The sequence below is a fragment of the Lucilia sericata genome, unplaced genomic scaffold, assembly GCF_015586225.1.
Source record: "Lucilia sericata isolate MDLA Ls3-8-SP2 unplaced genomic scaffold, ASM1558622v1 Contig000867F_arrow, whole genome shotgun sequence".
Lineage (NCBI taxonomy): Eukaryota > Metazoa > Arthropoda > Insecta > Diptera > Calliphoridae > Lucilia > Lucilia sericata.
This window is the reverse complement of record NW_023994858.1, coordinates 162,901-186,258: the sequence shown is the minus strand read 5'-3', so window position 1 is coordinate 186,258 and position 23,358 is coordinate 162,901. Positions and strand designations below refer to the sequence as shown.

At 30.6% G+C, this 23,358-nt stretch overlaps 1 protein-coding gene across 1 annotated transcript; it reads right to left on the bottom strand.

Annotated features, from left to right (window-relative positions):
* Positions 1 to 119: 119 nt before the first annotated feature.
* On the bottom strand, positions 120 to 8,247 carry LOC119608671. Its single transcript, XM_037963175.1, has 2 exons — positions 8,116 to 8,247; positions 120 to 1,017 (listed from the first exon to the last, which is right to left on the bottom strand). The coding sequence occupies exons 1-2, from the start codon at positions 8,225 to 8,227 to the stop codon at positions 341 to 343; spliced, it is 789 nt and encodes a 262-aa protein (XP_037819103.1). The 5' UTR covers positions 8,228 to 8,247; the 3' UTR covers positions 120 to 340.
* Positions 8,248 to 23,358: the final 15,111 nt, after the last annotated feature.

Genomic DNA, 23,358 nt, shown 5'->3' with positions numbered 1-23,358 from the left:
AAACAAACTACTTGGTTCTAATAATAATAAATTAAAGATAATAGAAGTAGATTATTATTAAAGTGCAATGACCATAAAACTTTTTATATATTTTCACTCTATAAAGAGTTCTTTTTTGTTTGTTTAACAAACTATTGCATGCCTAGACATGTTTAGGTTTGCTATTTCATTTTTTTTTTTTTCACTAATTTTAAATTTTTTGTTTAAAAAAACTTTGAAAAACTGTTTAAATACACACAACATATCACACATCACATTTAATTAAGGATACAGAAAAAAAATTACACCCAATAAATAGAAAACAAATGACACATTAGTTAATTTAGAAGGACCTGCCTACTCACTGCATGTTATTGGACTTAATATCGTTGTTAGTTGACCCTACAGCTGCTGCTGCTTCTGCTGCCTTTGTCATGTTATTGCTGTCATTATCCAAAGTTTTAATGTTTTCATGCATGCCTGACATTACATGCTCATTATTTGTCCTGTTAAGGTCATTGACCATCATAGCTGTATCGTTAAGTGGCTGCTGTTTTAAAACTTCTGCTGTTAGATTTTCCAATTCCGATAATGTAGGCTTAGGTGTGGGTGGATTATCGTCTTCATCCCCTTCCGAATTATCATGGTTTTTAGCTAATGCCTGTTCGATTTCCGGTTCCGGTGTAGAAGTTTTTAAACTATCCGTTTCAGTGTCAGTTCGTGTTAGAATTTGTTCTTTTATATCTTTTGCTGCTGCAGCTGTTGTACTAGTGGTGGCTGTATCATCATTTTCACTGCCATTGCTTTCATTTAATTGAGTTTTCATCGTTTCATCCGTTTCCGCCTGTTCGTTTTTGTTGTCTTCTTCGCTGTCTGTTTGTTTTAAATGCAATTTTTCCATTAGTGTATTTTTAGCATCCTCCAACATTTCTGTTTTATCTTTGACCACATTCTCTACTTCATGTTTAACACTTTCGACTGTTGTAGCCACTGAATCTTTTGCGGTTTCTAGAGTTTTGCCCACAGTTTCCTTTACGCCTGCAAAGAAATTTTCGCAACACAAGTTATAAAAAAAAATCGATAAATATTTTAACAATAATATTAGGAGGGTCCCTCCCAAAAAGAAATATTTTAAAAATCTATTTTTTTAGAATTAGTTAGTTAGTTAGTTAGTAAGTTAGTTAGTTAGTTAGTTAGTTAGTTGTAGTTTGTTAGTTAGTTAGTTAGTAGTTAGTTAGTTAGTTAGTTAGTTAGTTAGTTAGTTAGTTAGTAGTTAGTAGTTAGTTAGTTTAGTAGTTAGTTAGTTAGTTAGTTAGTTAGTTAGTTAGTTAGTTAGTTATTTAGTTAGTTAGTTAGTTAGTTAGTTAGTTAGTTAGTTAGTAGTTAGTTAGTTCGTTAGTTAGTTAGTTAGTTAGTTAGTTTAGTTAGTTAGTTAGTTAGTAGTTAGTTAGTTAGTTAGTTAGTTAGTTAGTTTAGTTTGTTAGTTTGTAGTTTTAGTTAGTTGTTAGTTAGTTAGTTAGTTAGGTTAGTTAGTTAGTTAGTTAGTTAGTTAGTTAGTTAGTAGGTAGTTAGTTAGTTAGTAGTTAGTTAGTTAGTTAGTTAGTTAGTTAGTTAGTTAGTTAGTTAGTTAGTTAGTTAGTTAGTTAGTTAGTTAGTAGTTAGTTAGTTAGTTAGTTAGTTAGTTAGTTAGTTAGTTAGTTAGTTAGTTAGTTAGTTAGTTAGTTAGTTAGTTAGTTAGTTAGTTAGTTAGTTAGTTAGTTAGTTAGTTAGTTAGTTAGTTAGTTAGTTAGTTAGTTAGTTAGTTAGTTAGTTAGTTAGTTAGTTAGTTAGTTAGTTAGTTAGTTAGTTAGTTAGTTAGTTAGTTAGTTAGTTAGTTAGTTAGTTAGTTAGTTAGTTAGTTAGTTAGTTAGTTAGTTAGTAGTTAGTTAGTTAGTTAGTTAGTTAGTTAGTTAGTTAGTTAGTTAGTTAGTTAGTTAGTTAGTTAGTTAGTTAGTTAGTTAGTTAGTTAGTTAGTTAGTAGTTAGTTAGTTAGTTAGTTAGTTAGTAGTTAGTTAGTTAGTTAGTTAGTTAGTTAGTTAGTTAGTTAGTTAGTTAGTTAGTTAGTTAGTTAGTTAGTTAGTTAGTTAGTTAGTTAGTTAGTTAGTTAGTTAGTTAGTTAGTTAGTTAGTTAGTTAGTTAGTTAGTTAGTTAGTTAGTTAGTTAGTTAGTTAGTTAGTTAGTTAGTTAGTTAGTTAGTAGTTAGTTAGTTAGTTAGTTAGTTAGTTAGTTAGTTAGTTAGTTAGTTAGTTAGTTAGTTAGTTAGTTAGTTAGTTAGTTAGTTAGTTAGTTAGTTAGTTAGTTAGTTAGTTAGTTAGTTAGTTAGTTAGTTAGTTAGTTAGTTAGTTAGTTAGTTAGTTAGTTAGTTAGTTAGTTAGTTAGTTAGTTAGTTAGTTAGTTAGTTAGTTAGTTAGTTAGTTAGTTAGTTAGTTAGTTAGTTAGTTAGTTAGTTAGTAGTTAGTTAGTTAGTTAGTTAGTTAGTTAGTTAGTTAGTTAGTTAGTTAGTTAGTTAGTTAGTTAGTTAGTTAGTTAGTTAGTAGTTAGTTAGTTAGTTAGTAGTTAGTTAGTTAGTTAGTTAGTTAGTTAGTTAGTTAGTTAGTTAGTTAGTTAGTTAGTTAGTTAGTTAGTTAGTTAGTTAGTTAGTTAGTTAGTTAGTTAGTTAGTTAGTTAGTTAGTTAGTTAGTTAGTTAGTTAGTTAGTTAGTTAGTTAGTTAGTTAGTTAGTTAGTTAGTAGTTAGTTAGTTAGTTAGTTAGTTAGTTAGTTAGTTAGTAGTTAGTTAGTTAGTTAGTTAGTTAGTTAGTTAGTTAGTTAGTTAGTTAGTTAGTTAGTTAGTTAGTAGTTAGTTAGTTAGTTAGTTAGTTAGTTAGTTAGTTAGTTAGTTAGTTAGTTAGTTAGTTAGTTAGTTAGTTAGTTAGTTAGTTAGTTAGTTAGTTAGTAGTTAGTTAGTTAGTTAGTTAGTTAGTTAGTTAGTTAGTTAGTTAGTTAGTTAGTTAGTTAGTTAGTAGTTAGTTAGTTAGTTAGTTAGTTAGTTAGTTAGTAGTTAGTTAGTTAGTTAGTTAGTTAGTTAGTTAGTTAGTTAGTTAGTTAGTTAGTTAGTTAGTTAGTAGTTAGTAGTTAGTTAGTTAGTTAGTTAGTTAGTTAGTTAGTAGTTAGTTAGTTAGTTAGTTAGTTAGTTAGTTAGTTAGTTAGTTAGTTAGTTAGTTAGTTAGTTAGTTAGTTAGTTAGTTAGTAGTTAGTTAGTAGTTAGTTAGTTAGTTAGTTAGTTAGTAGTTAGTTAGTTAGTTAGTAGTTAGTTAGTAGTTAGTTAGTTAGTTAGTTAGTTAGTTAGTTAGTTAGTTAGTTAGTTAGTTAGTTAGTTAGTTAGTTAGTTAGTTAGTTAGTTAGTTAGTTAGTTAGTTAGTTAGTTAGTTAGTTAGTTAGTTAGTTAGTTAGTTAGTTAGTTAGTTAGTTAGTTAGTTAGTTAGTTAGTTAGTTAGTTAGTTAGTTAGTTAGTTAGTTAGTTAGTTAGTAGTTAGTTAGTTAGTAGTTAGTTAGTTAGTTAGTTAGTTAGTTAGTTAGTTAGTTAGTTAGTTAGTTAGTTAGTTAGTTAGTTAGTAGTTAGTTAGTTAGTTAGTTAGTTAGTTAGTTAGTTAGTTAGTTAGTTAGTTAGTTAGTTAGTTAGTTAGTTAGTTAGTTAGTTAGTTAGTTAGTTAGTTAGTTAGTTAGTTAGTTAGTTAGTTAGTTAGTTAGTTAGTTAGTTAGTTAGTTAGTTAGTTAGTTAGTTAGTTAGTTAGTTAGTTAGTTAGTAGTTAGTTAGTTAGTTAGTAGTTAGTTAGTTAGTTAGTTAGTTAGTTAGTTAGTTAGTTAGTAGTTAGTTAGTTAGTTAGTTAGTTAGTTAGTTAGTTAGTTAGTTAGTTAGTTAGTTAGTTAGTTAGTTAGTTAGTTAGTTAGTTAGTTAGTTAGTTAGTTAGTTAGTTAGTTAGTTAGTTAGTAGTTAGTTAGTTAGTTAGTTAGTTAGTTAGTTAGTTAGTTAGTTAGTTAGTTAGTTAGTTAGTTAGTTAGTTAGTTAGTTAGTTAGTTAGTTAGTTAGTTAGTTAGTTAGTTAGTTAGTTAGTTAGTTAGTTAGTTAGTTAGTTAGTTAGTTAGTTAGTTAGTTAGTTAGTTAGCCTACATACTCTACAGTCTCTGCTCACATTTGTCTTCCTATTCTCCCTATTCGAAAAGTCTCTGTGTATTTTTTTAAAAGCTCATTAAATGCATGCAATTTAAAACAATAAATTAATTGTTTATTGTTTGTTAAAGTTCATGCACATAAAATATATATTTTAAATACATTTATAATAAATATTTTAAAGGTTGAGTGAACAACACGTGTTCTGGTGCATACACTTGGAAAATATAAATACATCATACATCATGTACAGTACACATTTTTTGTTTCCATTTTAAATAATACATATTTACATGAATCAATGTCAAATATGTCCAACCCTTAGGAAGGGTCATAGTTGCTGCCAACATTGCTGACAAGATCTTAAGTTCCACAACTTTCTACAGAAATTTATGCACGAAAGTCTTAAGCATTCAAAAGGTATTTAACTTGAACCACAACAACAACAACAACAAAAAAGGTCCTTAGTCTTTTGTTTACTTAAGAAATAGAAAGTCAACATGTTTCAGCATAAAAATGTGCAAAATTTTGTTAAGAAAGAGTAAATATTTTAATTGTATAAACTTTTGTTTGAGGTAAAGATTTTAATTAAAATATTTTGTAAACAAAATTGTAAATTAGTTTGAATTTTCGAAAAGTATTTAAGAAAAAGTCAAAGAGTAACACGGTCTAGCACAATATTAAACCCATGGAACATAGTATGCTTTTCTAATATGAATCTGGCCCTAGAATTTCACTACCACTTGAAGTCTTTGTACCATAAATACGAAATACCTTTTTAAAGACTTTAAAATAAAGATTTAACCTCTACTAACTAAAGACCAGACTTTATTTTCGACGACAATATAATCCCGACTATTAAACTGATTATAGACTCGTTTATAGACCAAACAATAGGCAAACCAGACTATAGTCTTAATCATGGACTACGAAAGTAAGTAGACTCGGAATGTAAGAAGACACGGATCTAGTTTTTAAACTTTTTTTAAACGTTCTTATTTATAAAGAAATTCTTTTATATTTTTTATTTATTTCCAAAACCCCCCATGAGTAAGTAGTTTGGTTTGGCCCCACTTGTATTGCTAATCGAGCGTGAATGTTGACCCAAGTTGAAATATTTACTGTTGCTTTTTTCACTCTGTTTTTTTATATATATTTGTAATAAATATAAACAACACATACGCACACAAAAACCCAAACACACACTCACTCTAGAGCATTTAACACGCAATGTACTCATTTTAAGTAGTGTTTTTATTTGTTGTCCCTCTCTTTCTCTTTTAAAGGAATGTCTGTATGTTTGTTTGACTTTTATTTTTAGTTTTAAATATTGGCGTAATTGTTGTTGTTTAATAAATTAAGTTAAATTATGGCATATAAATACATATTTTTTTAATATGAATTAAAATGAAAGTTCATGCGTTCATATGTAAATTTTTACGTTTTAATTTTATATATTTTTTTCATAATTAAAATTATATGGAAAATATGTTAATTTTGGGGCAAAGACCAATTTTCATTTTGTATTAGCAGTAATTTTGTGAGTTTTTTTCAAAACATATTTATTTAATTTGCTATAAAATTATATTAAAATAATGAACACATTGTGTTTGCCAAAAAATCTCCAATAGTTTGGCATTTAATCAAATTTTATTTGAATAAAGTTTAAAGAATTATAACAATAAACTCTAAATTTTGAAATTAAGCCAAGATATTTTTCATAAATGTTCAAGCTAAATGAAATAATATTTTGATTGTTTTAACTAAATTTATAATGAATAATTGCAAACAATACAAACATTAAACAATTTTTAAGCAAATAATAAAGTTTTTAAAAATTTACTAAATTTGTTTTGAAACAAATGAGCCTGTGTAGTCAGAACCTCACGACGTATGAGTATTATTTCAACACGTATACGCACGAGTGCTCAATAAGCAAATACTTAGTAAACAAGAATTCGTATAAATTTTTTATTTAACTAACAGTTTAAAAATATTTTATTTCATACTACTGTCAAATCATTTATATTTTTTTTAAATCTTACAACAAACACTCTATTTTCTTTTCTATTTTTAATTTAAAATTAGCCCGCCTCTCTTGAGTGTCATTTCCAAAGAAGTGACATATACCATTTTAACAAAGCTCTTATGTTAAATACCAATTTAGTGATTTTTTGTTTGTGTTTCTTTCCTCTTATCAAAATTCAAAACATTAACATGAACTGTCACTTGAAATTCAACAACAATAACAAAGCTCATACCCACACTTGTTTTTGCAATAGAAATGAATTATTTGTGTTCATATATGTCTGTATGTTAAAATAAATCTATGAGGGAATAAGAGAAAAAATATAGAGCAGACTAAATACTATAATATAGATCAAAATATAGACCAGACTTTAGCCAAGACTTTACACCAGCCTTTAGACCAAACTTTAGTCCAGACTTTAGATTAGACTATAAACTATGTTATAGACCACTCTATAAACCAAAATATAGACCAGATTATAGAGCAGACTAAAGACCAGAATGTAGATGAAACCATAGATCAGATTTTAGATCCATACTAGAGACTATAGACTAGATATACTAGAATGTAGATCAGACTTTTAACCAGTTTAGTGGTCAGACTATAAATCAGACTATATACAAAATTATAGACTAGACTATTGACAAGATTTAGGCAAGACTTTAGATGATACTATATACTAGATTATATACCAGTCCAAAGACTAGACTATAAATCAGAGTATAAACCACACTAATGGCAACGCTATTTACCAAACTATAAACCAGACTATATGTACACCAAACTATAGATCAGACTATAGACCAGAAAGTACACCTGATTATAGACCAGCGTATAAACCAGACTAATGACCATAGACTAAACTATAAACCATATTATAGGCCACACTACAGACCAGCCCATAGACCAAATATTAGACGATACTGTAACCTAGACTATAAACCAGACTATAGGTCCAGACTATAGAACAGACTATAGGCTAGACTAAGTACTATGCTATTCGGCATACTACAGACCAAACTATAGGCTAGACTATACATCAGACCATTAACCAGTCTATTGAAAAAACTATGGAACAGATTAAAGGCCAAGGTCAGGCTATTGACTGTAGATCAATGTATAGACCGGACTATAGACGAGACTGTAGATCAGACCAAACTATATGTATATAGACAAATCTATAGATTATTGACCAAACTATAGAACAGGCTGCAGATTATAATAAGGACTAGACTATATACTAGACTGCAGGAAATACAGCAGACTATAGATGGGACTATAGATCAGACTACAGAATAGAATATAGTAGAGACTATAGATGGGACAACAATCGATACTAAAAACCAGAGCGAATATCAGACTATAGTGTATAGTATACACTCTAGTCTAGATCAGACTATATTCTATTTTCTAGATCTGACTATAATTTCATCTATAGACCCAAGTATAGTCTCGATTATAGACTTGACTATACACCAGTCTAAGTATAACATCTAATGAATACTATAGTAAGTATTTTGTTAACAAGATACTCTTTCGTTACCACAATTATTGCCAAATATTTAAACAAAAATTGTAACATAAAACCAAAACTTTGGTAAAGTTGAAGAAACATTTTGTTTTTCATATTTCCTAACGAACTTTTCCCAAACCAAATTTCTCTGCTTTTTTTCCAAACTGTAATAAAAATTCGTCTTAAACTTTAAACAATTTAAAACTACTTTTTATTGTCTTATCAACAAAAAACACACAAATGCACATACACACCCACTCACACCCCTTTATATACTGGAAAAAAAACTCATGTTGATATTGTTTGTCTGCCAGTGAAGGCATGTGTAAAAATCATGAGTGTGCACGTTAAGGCAGGACATTTTTATTTTTACTTGTCTCTTATTTTTGTAGTTTTTCTTTTTGTACCTTCTACTGCATCTTCAGCCGTTTTTGTTGCATCTGTGGCAACATGTGTGGCTGCTTTTAACATTTCACTTCCGGTTGTTTGTATCATTGGCGTACTACTAGCACAACCCATTATTTGATTTGTTTTTTGTTTATTTTTTTCGTACTTTCTTACACTATTTATACGGCTTAATTTTAAATATACACTATAAGAAAAAGTTTAAAATTTAAGGTATAAAAAGTTTGTTTTTTAGGATTTTAATTAAGTATTTTTAAACTAGCTTTTAGTTTTGATTATAAAATATATATTTTTCTAGTATAAAGTTAATTTAATTTCACGTTTATTTAGTTATTTTATATAAGACGTGTTTAAGCACGCAGCTGTTTAGTGACTAAATTCATTAAAAGCATTTTACTTTGCATTTAGCCATTATTTCATTTGTTTCGTTTGTGGCTAAATATTGTATTTTTCTAGTTTTTTTCCTGCTGCTTGAGTTTTAACTTTATTTCTTGCTTCTTTTTTTTCTGCTCTGTTTTATTAAGTAGCTGTAATATAAATGACCATTTGTTGGATGTGGAGTCCGTTGGAAATGTTCGTGTTCAGTTACGAGGTGTTTTGCTTGGCATTTAACTAACGGTTCATTGCTTTTTTGTTATATGTATTTTAGTTTGTTGTTTGTTTTTGCTGTTAAGCATGCAAAGGGATATTTGTTCGACCACAGGTGAGTTTAGAACAGGACCGTAGTGTTTGATCAGTTGACAGTCTATGTAGTGTAGTTTTTACTATAGTATGTATCATACTTTTGTCTATAGTCTATAGTCTATGGTCTAGTATATGGTCTAGTATACAGTCTCGTCTATAGTCTAGTCTATAGTCTAGTCTATAGTCTAGTCTATAGTCTAGTCTATAGTCTAGTCTATAGTCTAGTCTATAGTCTAGTCTATAGTCTAGTCTATAGTCTAGTCTATAGTCTAGTCTATAGTCTGTCTATTAGTCTATAGTCTAGTCTATAGTCTAGTCTATAGTCTAGTCTATAGTCTAGTCTATAGCTAGTCTATAGTCTGTCTATAGTCTAGTCTATAGTCTCTAGTCTAGTCTATAGTCTAGTCTATAGTCTAGTCTATAGTCTAGTCTATAGTCTAGTCTATAGTCTAGTCTATAGTCTAGTCTATAGTCTAGTCTATAGTCTAGTCTATAGTCTAAGTCTATAGTCTAGTCTATAGTCTAGTCTATAGTCTAGTCTATGTCTATAGTCTAGTCTATAGTCTAGTCTTATAGTCTAGTCTATAGTCTAGTCTATAGTCTAGTCTATAGTCTATAGTCTAGTCTATAGTCTAGTCTATAGTCTAGTCTATAGTCTAGTCTATAGTCTAGTCTATAGTCTAGTCCTATAGTCTAGTCTATAGTCTAGTCTATAGTCTAGTCTATTCTATAGTCTAGTCTATAGTCTAGTCTATAGTCTAGTCTATAGTCTAGTCTATAGTCTAGTCTATAGTCTAGTCTATAGTCTAGTCTATAGTCTAGTCTATAGTCTAGTCTATAGTCTAGTCTATAGTCTAGTCTATAGTCTAGTCTATAGTCTAGTCTATAGTCTAGTCTATAGTCTAGTCTATAGTCTAGTCTATAGTCTAGTCTATAGTCTAGTCTATAGTCTAGTCTATAGTCTAGTCTATAGTCTAGTCTATAGTCTAGTCTATAGTCTAGTCTATAGTCTAGTCTATAGTCTAGTCTATAGTCTAGTCTATAGTCTAGTATAGTCTAGTCTATAGTCTAGTCTATAGTCTAGTCTATAGTCTAGTCTATAGTCTAGTCTATAGTCTAGTCTATAGTCTAGTCTAGTCTAGTCTATAGTCAGTCTATAGTCTAGTCTATAGTCTAGTCTATAGTCTAGTCTATAGTCTAGTCTATAGTCTAGTCTATAGTCTAGTCTATAGTCTAGTCTATAGTCTAGTCTATAGTCTAGTCTATAGTCTAGTCTATAGTCTAGTCTAGTATAGTCTAGTCTAGTCTAGTATAGTCTAGTCTAGTCTATAGTCTAGTCTATCTAGTCTATAGTCTAGTCTATAGTCTAGTCTATAGTCTAGTCTATAGTCTAGTCTATAGTCTAGTCTATAGTCTAGTCTATAGTCTAGTCTATAGTCTAGTCTATAGTCTAGTCTATAGTCTAGTCTATAGTCTAGTCTATAGTCTAGTCTATAGTCTAGTCTATAGTCTAGTCTATAGTCTAGTCTATAGTCTAGTCTATAGTCTAGTCTATAGTCTAGTCTATAGTCTAGTCTATAGTCTAGTCTATAGTCTAGTCTATAGTCTAGTCTAGTATAGTCTATAGTCTAGTCTATAGTCTAGTCTATAGTCTAGTCTATAGTCTAGTCTATAGTCTAGTCTATAGTCTAGTCTATAGTCTAGTCTATAGTCTAGTCTATAGTCTAGTCTATAGTCTAGTCTATAGTCTAGTCTATAGTCTAGTCTATAGTCTAGTCTATAGTCTAGTCTATAGTCTAGTCTATAGTCTAGTCTATAGTCTAGTCTATAGTCTAGTCTATAGTCTAGTCTATAGTCTAGTCTATAGTCTAGTCTATAGTCTAGTCTATAGTCTAGTCTATAGTCTAGTCTAGTCTAGTCTATAGTCTATAGTCTAGTCTATAGTCTAGTCTATAGTCTAGTCTATAGTCTAGTCTATAGTCTAGTCTATAGTCTAGTCTATAGTCTAGTCTATAGTCTAGTCTATAGTCTAGTCTATAGTCTAGTCTATAGTCTAGTCTATAGTCTAGTCTATAGTCTAGTCTATAGTCTAGTCTATAGTCTAGTCTATAGTCTAGTCTATAGTCTAGTCTATAGTCTATAGTCTAGTCTATAGTCTAGTCTATAGTCTAGTCTATAGTCTGGTCTATAGTCTAGTCTATAGTCTAGTCTATAGTCTATAGTCTAGTCTTTAGTATAGTCTGTAGTCTAGTCTATAGTCTAGTCTTTAGTATAGTCTGTAGTCTAGTCTATAGTCTAGTTTATATATAGTCTATATATAGTCTAGTCATCTAATGTACATATTTCCTCCTTTCCATACTACTCACCTGCCCTCAAAAAAAGAAGTATCAACAATCACTCCATTTCAAAACAAAACCAGAAAATAGAAAAAAATTATAGGGCGAAAATTGGTTAAACCACCCTTAAATAATTGTAACAGGACATTTAATATTTTTAGATGAGGTCATGAGTACCCAATCATAAAAGCCATCGATTTGTGAATAGGAAACGATAATATAATTGAATTGTTTAAATATTAATTGGAAAAAAGGCACTTACTTTGGCTAAAATTATCAATTAATATTTTTTTTATATATAATTTGCAATTTTACTCTTTAAACATTTATAAATGGATTTTGCATAAATAAATATACATACATATGTATGTTGTTATGCATGTTTAATTTCCCTTTTGCCAATATTATTATGAAAATATATTTACATTTATGCATACATATGTACATACATATATACATATGTATGTATGTGTATATTGTTGGCAAAATTTAATTTTATTGTTGATTATGAACAAAAAACAGACGTCCCCAGTGAGCCAGTAATACCAATGGCTATAAATTCTGGTAGAGAAATTAATCTAGTTAAAGTCGTATAGAGAGTAGAGTTTATATGCATATGTGTAGAGAAACACATACGAAAGTACATATATAAATATATTACTGTTATCTCTGAATAATGACTTATGTTTAAAAACAGTATTCTACATTAAATATGTTTGAAATTAAAAAAAAAACTTATAATTTGACAATAATTCCAAATATCATGAGTATAGTTTTAAGATTTTTCTTAAGTTTTAAAGGTTTTCAAATAAAGTTCTCAATTTCGGACTTGTAAAGTTTTACCTTCAAATGACCATTATAATATCAACTTACTAAAATGTAACTTTTTGCCTATTTTGCCTCTCATTATAAAAGTCCTAAATAGTTATACAAACACATACAAACTCAAACACAAAATACATACATGTGTGTGTGTATAAAATAGGATAAACAAACACTGATAGGCAGCAGTGTCCAAAGAAAAGAGAACACTTCCACATACTTTTTTGGAAAAATAACTGATATTTGTTAAAGCTCTAGATTGAATAATTTTGTTCCTTTTAGTTTGTCATTATATTAAAATTATTTTATATTTTTGGTCCCTAAAGTTTAAGAATACCTGTCACTGATGTGTAGTATATGTGTGCGTAGTGTTTTTTATTAGTTTAGTAACATGTTGCTTTGGCCTTTTGTTGTTGTTGTATGGTCGTTGATATTTTGAATTTTGATAGTACTGTTGGGTTTTGCTCTGTTTTATTCTTGCCAAAGAAAAAAGGGCAGAAAATATGAAAATAGAAAAAACCATATACACACATAAAAACGAAAACCAATGACTCACAGTGGGCTAAATGAGAAAAATCATAATATGCATATCTAATTTTGTTATCGTTTGTTACGCTTTTCTAATAGTATAGCCTAGTCTATAGTCTAGCTATAGCCTAGTCTATAGCCTAGTTATAGTCTAGCCTATAGCCTAGTCTATAGTCTAGCCTATAGCCTAGTCTATAGCCTACGTCTATAGCCTATTCTTATGACCTAGTCTATTAGCCTAGTCTATAGTCTAGTCTGTAGTCAAGTAATAGTCTAGTCTAGTAGTCTCTAGTCTATCGTCTAAGTCTATAGTCTAGTCTATAAGTCTAGTCTATAGTCTAGTCTATAGTCTAGTCTCTAGTCTAGTCTATAGTCTAGTCTATAGTCTAGTCTATAGTCAGTCTATGTCTATTCTATAGTCTAGTCTATAGTTAGTCTATAGTCTAGTCATAGTCTAGTCTATAGTCTAGTCCTAAGTCTTCGCTATAGTACTATAGTCTAGTCTATCGTCTAGTCTATAGTCGTCTAGTCTAGTCTATAGTCTAGTCTATAGTCTAGTCTATAGTCTAGTCTATAGTCTAGTCTATAGTCTAGTCTATAGTCTAGTCTATAGTCTAGTCTATAGTCTAGTCTATAGTCTAGTCTATAGTCTAGTCTATAGTCTAGTCTATAGTCTAGTCTATAGTCTAGTCTATAGTCTAGTCTAGTAGTCTATAGTCTAGTCTATAGTCTAGTCTATAGTCTAGTCTATAGTCTAGTCTATAGTCTAGTCTATAGTCTAGTCTATAGTCTAGTCTATAGTCTAGTCTATAGTCTAGTCTATAGTCTAGTCTATAGTCTAGTCTATAGTCTAGTCTATAGTCTATAGTAGTCTATAGTCTAGTCTATAGTCTAGTCTATAGTCTAGTCTATAGTCTAGTCTATAGTCTAGTCTATAGTCTAGTCTATAGTCTAGTCTATAGTCTAGTCTATAGTCTAGTCTATAGTCTAGTAGTCTAGTCTATAGTCTAGTCTATAGTCTAGTCTATAGTCTAGTCTATAGTCTAGTCTATAGTCTAGTCTATAGTTAGTCTATAGTCTAGTCTATAGTCTAGTCTATAGTCTAGTCTATAGTCTAGTCTATAGTCTAGTCTATAGTCTAGTCTATAGTACTAGTCTATAGTCTAGTCTATAGTCTAGTCTATAGTCTAGTCTATAGTCTAGTCTATAGTCTAGTCTATAGTCTAGCTATAGGTCTAGTCTATAGTCTAGTCTATAGTCTAGTCTATAGTCTAGTCTATAGTCTAGTCTATAGTCTAGTCTATAGTCTAGTCATAGTCTAGTCTATAGGCTAGTCTATAGTCTAGTCTATAGTCTAGTCTATAGTCTAGTCTATAGTCTAGTCTATAGTCTAGTCTATAGTCTAGTCTATAGTCTAGTCTATAGTCTAGTCTATAGTCTAGTCTATAGTCTAGTCTATAGTCTAGTCTATAGTCTAGTCTATACGTCTAGTCTATAGTCTAGTCTTAGTCTAGTCTAGTCTAGTCTATAGTCTAGTCTATAGTCTAGTCTATAGTCTAGTCTATAGTCTAGTCTATAGTCTATCTATAGTCTAGTCTATAGTCTTCTAGTCTATAGTCTAGTCTATAGTCTAGTCTATAGTCTAGTCTATAGTCTAGTCTATAGTCTAGTCTATAGTCTAGGTCTATAGTCTAGTCTATAGTCTAGTCTATAGTCTAGTCTATGTCTAGTCTATAGTCTAGTCTATAGTCTAGTCTATAGTCTAGTCTATAGTCTAGTCTAGTAGTCTAGTCTATAGTCTAGTCTATAGTCTAGTCATAGTCTAGTCTATAGTCTAGTCTATAGTCTAGTCTATAGTCTAGTCTATAGTCTAGTCATAGTCTAGTCTATAGTCTAGTCTATAGTCTAGTCTATAGTCTAGTCTATAGTCTAGTCTATAGTCTAGTCTATAGTCTAGTCTATAGTCTAGTCTATAGTCTAGTCTATAGTCTAGTCTAGTCTAGTCTAGTATAGTCTAGTCTAGTCTAGTCTATAGTCTAGTCTATAGTCTAGTCTATAGTCTAGTCTATATAGTCTAGTCTATAGTCTAGTCTATAGTCTAGTCTATAGTCTAGTCTATAGTCTAGTCTATAGTCTAGTCTATAGTCTAGTCTATAGTCTAGTCTATAGTCTAGTCTATAGTCTAGTCTATAGTCTAGTCTATAGTCTAGTCTATAGTCTAGTCTATAGTCTAGTCTATAGTCTAGTCTATAGTCTAGTCTATAGTCTAGTCTATAGTCTAGTCTATAGTCTAGTCTATAGTCTAGTCTATAGTCTAGTCTATAGTCAGTCTATAGTCTAGTCTATAGTCTAGTCTATAGTCTAGTCTATAGTCTAGTCTATAGTCTAGTCTATAGTCTAGTCTATAGTCTAGTCTATAGTCTAGTCTATAGTCTAGTCTATAGTCTAGTCTATAGTCTAGTCTATAGTCTAGTCTATAGTCTAGTCTATAGTCTAGTCTATAGTCTAGTCTATAGTCTAGTCTATAGTCTAGTCTATAGTCTAGTCTATAGTCTAGTCTATAGTCTAGTCTATTCCATATGGGAAATCTCAATTTTTCTTGTTTTTGCCCCTCTGTATATTGTGGCTTTTACAATATTTATTGAAGGACACTGCTGCTAGCATGAGGGTTAACATATTTTTTATTTTGTTGTTTATGAGACATTTGGTTATTTGAATAAATTGTTTAATATTAATTTTTCCAGTTACTTTGTTTACGTTTGTGTAAATCATAAATGTTATTTTTTGTTTGTTTAAAAATTTGCACGAGACGTATGAGTAATGTTTATTTAGGAAAATTTTCTTAAATAAAACACAAAGTTATGACTAGCCTTTAAAAAGAAATCGATATGAAAGCATACACAGCAACTTGTTGAGTTTTATTTTTTACTTTGAAATTTTTTAATTTTATTTTAGAAAAAAAAATGTTGAACAAATCGTCGTCCAGAATGTATTTTTATTTAATTCTATAACTAAGTATTAATATTTTATATAAAATTAAGGAATTATTTGCCTACTTTTCAATAAAATTAGACATCGCCACCTCCATCACAGCGTATAAGTGTTGTCAACAATTAATTAACACGTATACGCTGCGTAATACTATTTAATTGACACACACAATCATTGGCACATGTATGCATACATACACACAATCTATCACAAACACGCATGATAAATTATATTTAAACATTTCACACGTGACAAACATTGAATTTACACTTCATAAATAAAGAAAAGAAAAATAAAAAGAAAATGCTAAAAACCAACAACAAAATATACTAACATTAATTTGAACAAACACTCAATCAATCAATCAAACGTACACTTACACTCTCTAACCTCTACGCTACTCTTTCCCGTTGCAGAGAACATACATTTATACATACGCCCTCATACTCCCATTTACTGATTATAATAAATAAATCATTAAAACATAATGACATTTAACCATATTCTGTTGTTGTTTTAATTATTATTTATTTACTCACCGGAAAAAATGAACGAAAATAAATGTGAGAACAAGAGAATAGACGACGTTTGCATGAGTAGAAATAAACAAAAACAAGGCGTTTTATTTTCAACCTTTTATTTTGTTTTGATTTATCCGTTAACAAAACTCAAAACAACAACAGCAATTTGTTTGGTTGAGTGATTAGTCAAAGTTTTGCTGATTTCTTTTTTTTTTTTTTTGCCTACTTTTTGTTTTTGTTAAGTCAGTTACCACATTAAAGTAAAAATGAAACTCAGTTTTAGCAAAAAGTGCCTAGAGAGTATAATTAAAAGCTTTTTTGTCATTATTGTTAATAGTAAGAGGGTAGCAGAAAACTACTAATTTAGAGGTCCTCTTTCAAAAAGTGAAATTAATGTCAGAAATGGCAAAACATTATGAACAATTGTATTTGTTAGTTCAGGGTGACCCTTATGCATTACTTCTTCTAAATTAAGTTGTTTTAAAATATTTCCTTGGTTAAAACCCTAACATTTCATATCAAATCATCTAACCGAAACAATAACTTTTTCTGTGTAAGTTGTTTTATTTTTGTTCCTTTTTCCTTCCTTTTCGACGTCGTTGTTGTATAAAAAGTGCGATAAAACTTAACTATAAAATTGTATTATAAAACCTATTGTTGGCAATGTTTTTCAGGATAGTTCTTTGCTTTCAGTGCCTACATATGGATTTAGCTGATTATAAAAGCTGACCTTGTGGTTTTTGTAAACAGCAGCAACAACAACCATCAGCAGTAGCTAACTGCCAACAGCAGCAGCAGTAGTAACAATTAAACCGAAAACTATTCTTTAATGTGTGCAGACATTTCTATTTTAGAACGTCATGTGTTTTCATTTAGAAATGTGTTTATTATTTTTATTAAAAAAAGCTAGTAAATATACATACATATATACATGTATGTATGTATTTTTATTCATATATAGTTAGTTAGTTAGTTTGAAAGGAGGATGTATATACATCAAATCCGAAGAAATACACCTAGGCCTCTATCGGGCCTGTTGTGCGCTCCTTAACCAGTGCCTCAGGTGGGAATCGAACCCACCACCTCCGGTCTACCAGACTAGAACACTAACCACTATCCTACCGGAGGCCACTATTCATATATATGTTTCTGCAAAATTCATAATGAAAGGGGTCATAAGTATGAAATTAATGCAAACAGTGGGATAAGAACAAGGTTACCAACGATTTTTGAAATACGTTACTGAACTAGAACAGAACTAAAACTGAACTACACAAACGTGGTAAGCTCACTGAACTAGAACTGAACTAGAACTGAACTAGAACTGAACTAGAACTGAACTAGAACTGAACTAGAACTGAACTAGAACTGAACTAGAACTGAACTAGAACTGAACTAGAACTGAACTAGAACTGAACTAGAACTGAACTAGAACTGAACTAGAACTGAACTAGAACTGAACTAGAACTGAACTAGAACTGAACTAGAACTGAAACTAGAACTGAACTAGAACTGAACTAGAACTGAACTAGAACTGAACTAGAACTGAACTAGAACTGAACTAGAACTGAACTAGAACTGAACTAGAACTGAACTAGAACTGAACTAGAACTGAACTAGAACTGAACTAGAACTGAACTAGAACTGAACTAGAACTGAACTAGAACTGAACTAGAACTGACTAACTAGAACTGAACTAGAACTGAACTAGAACTGAAACTAGAACTGAACTAGAACTGAACTAGAACTGAACTAGAACTAGAACTAGAACTGAACTAGAACTAGAACTGAACTAGAACTGAACTAGAACTGAACTAGAACTGACTAGAACTGATCTAGAACTGATCTAGAACTGAACTAGAACTGAACTAGAACTGAACTAGAACTGAAACTAGAACTGAACTAGAATGAACTAGAACTGAACTAGAAATGAACTAGAACTGAACTAGAACTGAACTAGAACTGAACTAGAAACTGAACTAGAACTGAACTAGACTGAACTAGAACTGAACTAGAACTGAACTAGAACTGAACTAGAACTGAACTAGAACTGACACTAGAACTGAACTAGAACTGAACTAGAACTGAACTAGAACTGAACTAGAACTGAACTAGAATGAACTAGAACTGAACTAGAACTGAACTAGAACTGAACTAGAACTGAACTAGAACTGACTAGAACTGAACTAGAACTGAACTAGAACTGAACTAGAATGAACTAGAACTGAACTAGAACTGAATAGAACTGAACTAGAACGAAACTAGAACTGAACTAGAACTGAACTGAACTGAACTAGAACTGAACTAGAACTGAACTAGAACTGAACTAGAACTGAACTAGACTAGAACTGAAACTAGAACTGAACTAGAACTGAACTAGAACTGAACTACTGAACTGAACTAGAACTGAACTAGAACTGAACTAGAACTGAAATAGAACTGAACTAGAACTGAACTGAACTGAACTAGAACTGAACTAGAACTGAACTAGAACTGAACTAGACTAAACTATAACTGAACTAGAACTGAACTAGAACTGAACTAGAACTGAACTAGGACTGAACTAGAACTGAACTAGAACTGAACTAGACTTAACTAGAACTGAAATAGAACTGAACTAGAACTTAACTAGAACTCAATTAGAAATAACTATGGTCACCCCACTCCACTGTGTTCCATATATAAAAGCTTTACCTCTATTATATTTACATAAATTCCCTGAAATATTTTATTTTTCCATTACTATTATTAGGCTGAATTAAAAAAAAATAAAAACACATTTAAAAATAGACTTTCCCCTGAATAAACCGAATTTATTATTAAAAGCTACTCTAGTGTATTTTATTAAATAAATTAGTAAATTCTATAGAATTGTTGTTTTTGTTTTTTTTTTCCTACAATTATTAAAGATTCCCATTTCATAATAAGTATTTCAACGCAAAAAACACACACACAAATTGTTTGCAATTTGTTTATAAACACAAAAACATTATGGCAATTAATTATTTATTATCCCGCAACACGTGATTATTTGAAAAATTTCAATTCTGTTTTTTTTTCAAACAATAATGAAAACAGAGTGGTTTCAAAAAGGAAACAATTAGAAAACAATTTTCCACATTTTCTTTGAAAAAGATTTAGCTTTCAATTATAATTATTTAAATAACAAATCACTCCAATGAAAACATCTTCCACAATTTGAATAAAAATTGTACTGCTACGTCTCTGCAATTTCCTCTTCTATTGCCCAAATTACCATAATAAATGTCAAATGACTACCAGTTGTCTGCTGTGACAATAAGTTGTTGCCCATAATAGTTTTGGTCATTTATTGGATAAATAAATTTCGACAACAATAGAAACAAACTACCTACAACCAACAACAAAAAAGGACATAAAAAAGAGAAATTAGAGAGAATTGTTTAGTTTTCGTGTTTGTTAGTTGATTGATAAAGTTGTACCTTGAATAAAAGGACATTCAACTTTAACTCCGAGTGAGTATAATGAATTGTTTTCAATTTATTATTACTTTTTTGGGTTTTTTATTGCATTAAGTGTTTTTATTGTAAGGGTGGTTATTTCGTTTTTTCCCATGACATTTAATTTTTCAAGAATTTTTACACAAATGTAAATAGATTTGTTTAAAATTAGGTTAGGTTTAGTTACATACATACGTTGGTTTGGGCGAGCAATTTTATACAGTTATATGTACATATGTATACAGACATATATACGCCATTATTTTTATGGTCATATACATCTACTTATGGATCCCTCACACTACCATCATGCCATCAGAGTATAATAAATCAGATCATTAATGCTTCCCATTACATTACCTCAGTTCTAGTTCAGTTCTAGTTCAGTTCTAGTTCAGTTTTAGTTCAGTTCTAGTTCAGTTCTAGTTCAGTTCTAGTTCAGTTCTAGTTCAGTTCTAGTTCAGTTCTAGTTCAGTTCTAGTTCAGTTCTAGTTCAGTTCTAGTTCAGTTCTAGTTCAGTTCTAGTTCAGTTCTAGTTCAGTTCTAGTTCAGTTCTAGTTCAGTTCTAGTTCAGTTCTAGTTCAGTTCTAGTTCAGTTCTAGTTCAGTTCTAGTTCAGTTCTAGTTCAGTTCTAGTTCAGTTCTAGTTCAGTTCTAGTTCAGTTCTAGTTCAGTTCTAGTTCAGTTCTAGTTCAGTTCTAGTTCAGTTCTAGTTCAGTTCTAGTTCAGTTCTAGTTCAGTTCTAGTTCAGTTCTAGTTCAGTTCTAGTTCAGTTCTAGTTCAGTTCTAGTTCAGTTCTAGTTCAGTTCTAGTTCAGTTCTAGTTCAGTTCTAGTTCAGTTCTAGTTCAGTTCTAGTTCAGTTCTAGTTCAGTTCTAGTTCAGTTCTAGTTCAGTTCTAGTTCAGTTCTAGTTCAGTTCTAGTTCAGTTCTAGTTCAGTTCTAGTTCAGTTCTAGTTCAGTTCTAGTTCAGTTCTAGTTCAGTTCTAGTTCAGTTCTAGTTCAGTTCTAGTTAAGTTCTAGTTCAGTTCTAGTTCAGTTCTAGTTCAGTTCTAGTTTAGTTCTAGTACAGTTCTAGTTCAGTTCTAGTTCAGTTCTAGTTCAGTTCTAGTTCAGTTCTAGTTCAGTTCTAGTTCAGTTCTAGTTCAGTTCTAGTTCAGTTCTAGTTCAGTTCTAGTTCAGTTCTAGTTCAGGTTCTAGTTCAGTTCTAGTTCAGTTCTAGTTCAGTCTAGTTCAGTTCTAGTTCAGTTCTAGTTCAGTTCTAGTTCAGTTCTAGTTCAGTTCTAGTTCAGTTCTAGTTCAGTTCTAGTTCAGTTCTAGTTCAGTTCTAGTTCAGTTCTAGTTCAGTTCTAGTTCAGTTCTAGTTCAGTTCTAGTTCAGTTCTAGTTCAGTTCTAGTTCAGTTCTAGTTCAGGTTCTAGTTCAGTTCTAGTTCTAGTTCAGTTCTAGTTCAGTTATAGTTCAGTTCTAGTTCAGTTCTAGTTCAGTTCTAGTTCAGTTCTAGTTCAGTTCTAGTTCAGTTCTAGTTCAGTTCTAGTTCAGTTCTAGTTTCGTTCTAGTTCAGTTCTAGTTCAGTTCTAGTTCAGTTCTAGTTCAGTTCTAGTTCAGTTCTAGTTCAGTTCTAGTTCAGTTCTAGTTCAGTTCTAGTTCAGTTCTAGTCAGTTCTAGTTCAGTTCTAGTTCAGTTCTAGTTCAGTTCTAGTCAGTTCTAGTTCAGTTCTAGTTCAGTTCTAGTTCAGTTCTAGTTCAGTTCTAGTTCTAGTTCAGTTCTAGTTCAGTTCTAGTTCAGTTCTAGTTCAGTTCTAGTTCAGTTCTAGTTCAGTTCTAGTTCAGTTCTAGTTCAGTTCTAGTTCAGTTCTAGTTCAGTTCTAGTTCAGTTCTAGTTCAGTTCTAGTTCAGTTCTAGTTCAGTTCTAGTTCAGTTCTAGTTCAGTTCTAGTTCAGTTCTAGTTCAGTTCTAGTTCAGTTCTAGTTCAGTTCTAGTTCTAGTTCAGTTCTAGTTCAGTTCTAGTTCAGTTCTAGTTCAGTTCTAGTTCAGTTCTAGTTCTAGTTCAGTTCTAGTTCAGTTCTAGTTCAGTTCTAGTTCAGTTCTAGTTCAGTTCTAGTTCAGTTCTAGTTCAGTTCTAGTTCAGTTCTAGTTCAGTTCTAGTTCAGTTCTAGTTCAGTTCTAGTTCAGTTCTAGTTCAGTTCTAGTTCAGTTCTAGTTCAGTTCTAGTTCAGTTCTAGTTCAGTTCTAGTTCAGTTCTAGTTCAGTTCTAGTTCAGTTCTAGTTCAGTTCTAGTTCAGTTCTAGTTCAGTTCTAGTTCAGTTCTAGTTCAGTTCTAGTTCAGTTCTAGTTCAGTTCTAGTTCAGTTCTAGTTCAGTTCTAGTTCAGTTCTAGTTCAGTTCTAGTTCAGTTCTAGTTCAGTTCTAGTTCAGTTCTAGTTCAGTTCTAGTTCAGTTCTAGTTCAGTTCTAGTTCAGTTCTAGTTCAGTTCTAGTTCAGTTCTAGTTCAGTTCTAGTTCAGTTCTAGTTCAGTTCTAGTTCAGTTCTAGTTCAGTTCTAGTTCAGTTCTAGTTCAGTTCTAGTTCAGTTCTAGTTCAGTTCTAGTTCCAGTTCTAGTTCAGTTCTAGTTCAGTTCTAGTTCAGTTCTAGTTCAGTTCTAGTTCAGTTCTAGTTCAGTTCTAGTTCAGTTCTAGTTCAGTTCTAGTTCAGTTCTAGTTCAGTTCTAGTTCAGTTCTAGTTCAGTTCTAGTTCAGTTCTAGTTCAGTTCTAGTTCAGTTCTAGTTCAGTTCTAGTTCAGTTCTAGTTCAGTTCTAGTTCAGTTCTAGTTCAGTTCTAGTTCAGTTCTAGTTTAGTTCTAGTTCAGTTCTAGTTCAGTTCTAGTTTAGTTCTAGTTCAGTTCTAGTTCTGTTTTGGTTCAGTTCTAGTTAGTCTATGGTCTTGACTAACTTACTCACTAACTATCTAACGAACTCAGTCTTACATAGATCTTTAAAAGATGACCATAACTGCCATAGGCTTAGACACCATGTACTACTTGTAGATTTACCTCACTTTGTCACTTTGTTTGTATGTACATATTAATTTTGTTGTATTTTCCTTAATTTATTGAAATTAACATAACGAAACCTAAAGGTTATTGGCAGTGCAGATTATAGAGATTAGATTTGTCGCAGCAAGCCAGAGCAATTGTTTAAAGACATTTTCTTTTTAAGTAGAAACCCCAATTACGATAAAAAATTATAAAATATTCCATTAAAAAATTAAAACTACTAACAACTGAAATTAATAAAACTTTGATATTTGACGTTTTTACGAGAATTCGTTCCGATTCATTCGCCTTTGATGAGTACTCTGACAAAATAACTGCTCTAAAAGTAAAGAGAAAATTTAGAGTTCTGGTCTGTCAGACCGGAGATTGTAGGTTTGAATCCCACCAGAAACACTGACAAAGCAGCGCACAACAGGCCCGCTGGAGGCTTAGGTACATCTTCGGATTATTAAAATTGTTTTGCCCGTTTGTTTCTTTTTTTATTTCAGAACAGTTTTTATTATATTCAAAAAAAATTATTTTGTTTATTGAAAAGTTTTCAATGAAAACTGATTTTTTTTTATACGAATATATGTATATGAGTTTAATAAATAATCCTCATTAACCTTTTAACATTTTCTGTTTGTTCCTCTTTTATTTCAAAACTGTTTTTATTATATTCAAATTAAATTAATTTGTAGAAAATCAAACTTTTTCTGTTTTTTAAAATAATAGCAGTTTGAAAAGTCCCTAGAAAGAAAAGAACACTTTTTAATTTGTCATAATAACTGGCAACCTTATCGAAATATAACAGTTATAAATTGCCAAAAAAAGCAGCTGCTATCATCTGTTTACATTATAACGTAAAACAGTTGGC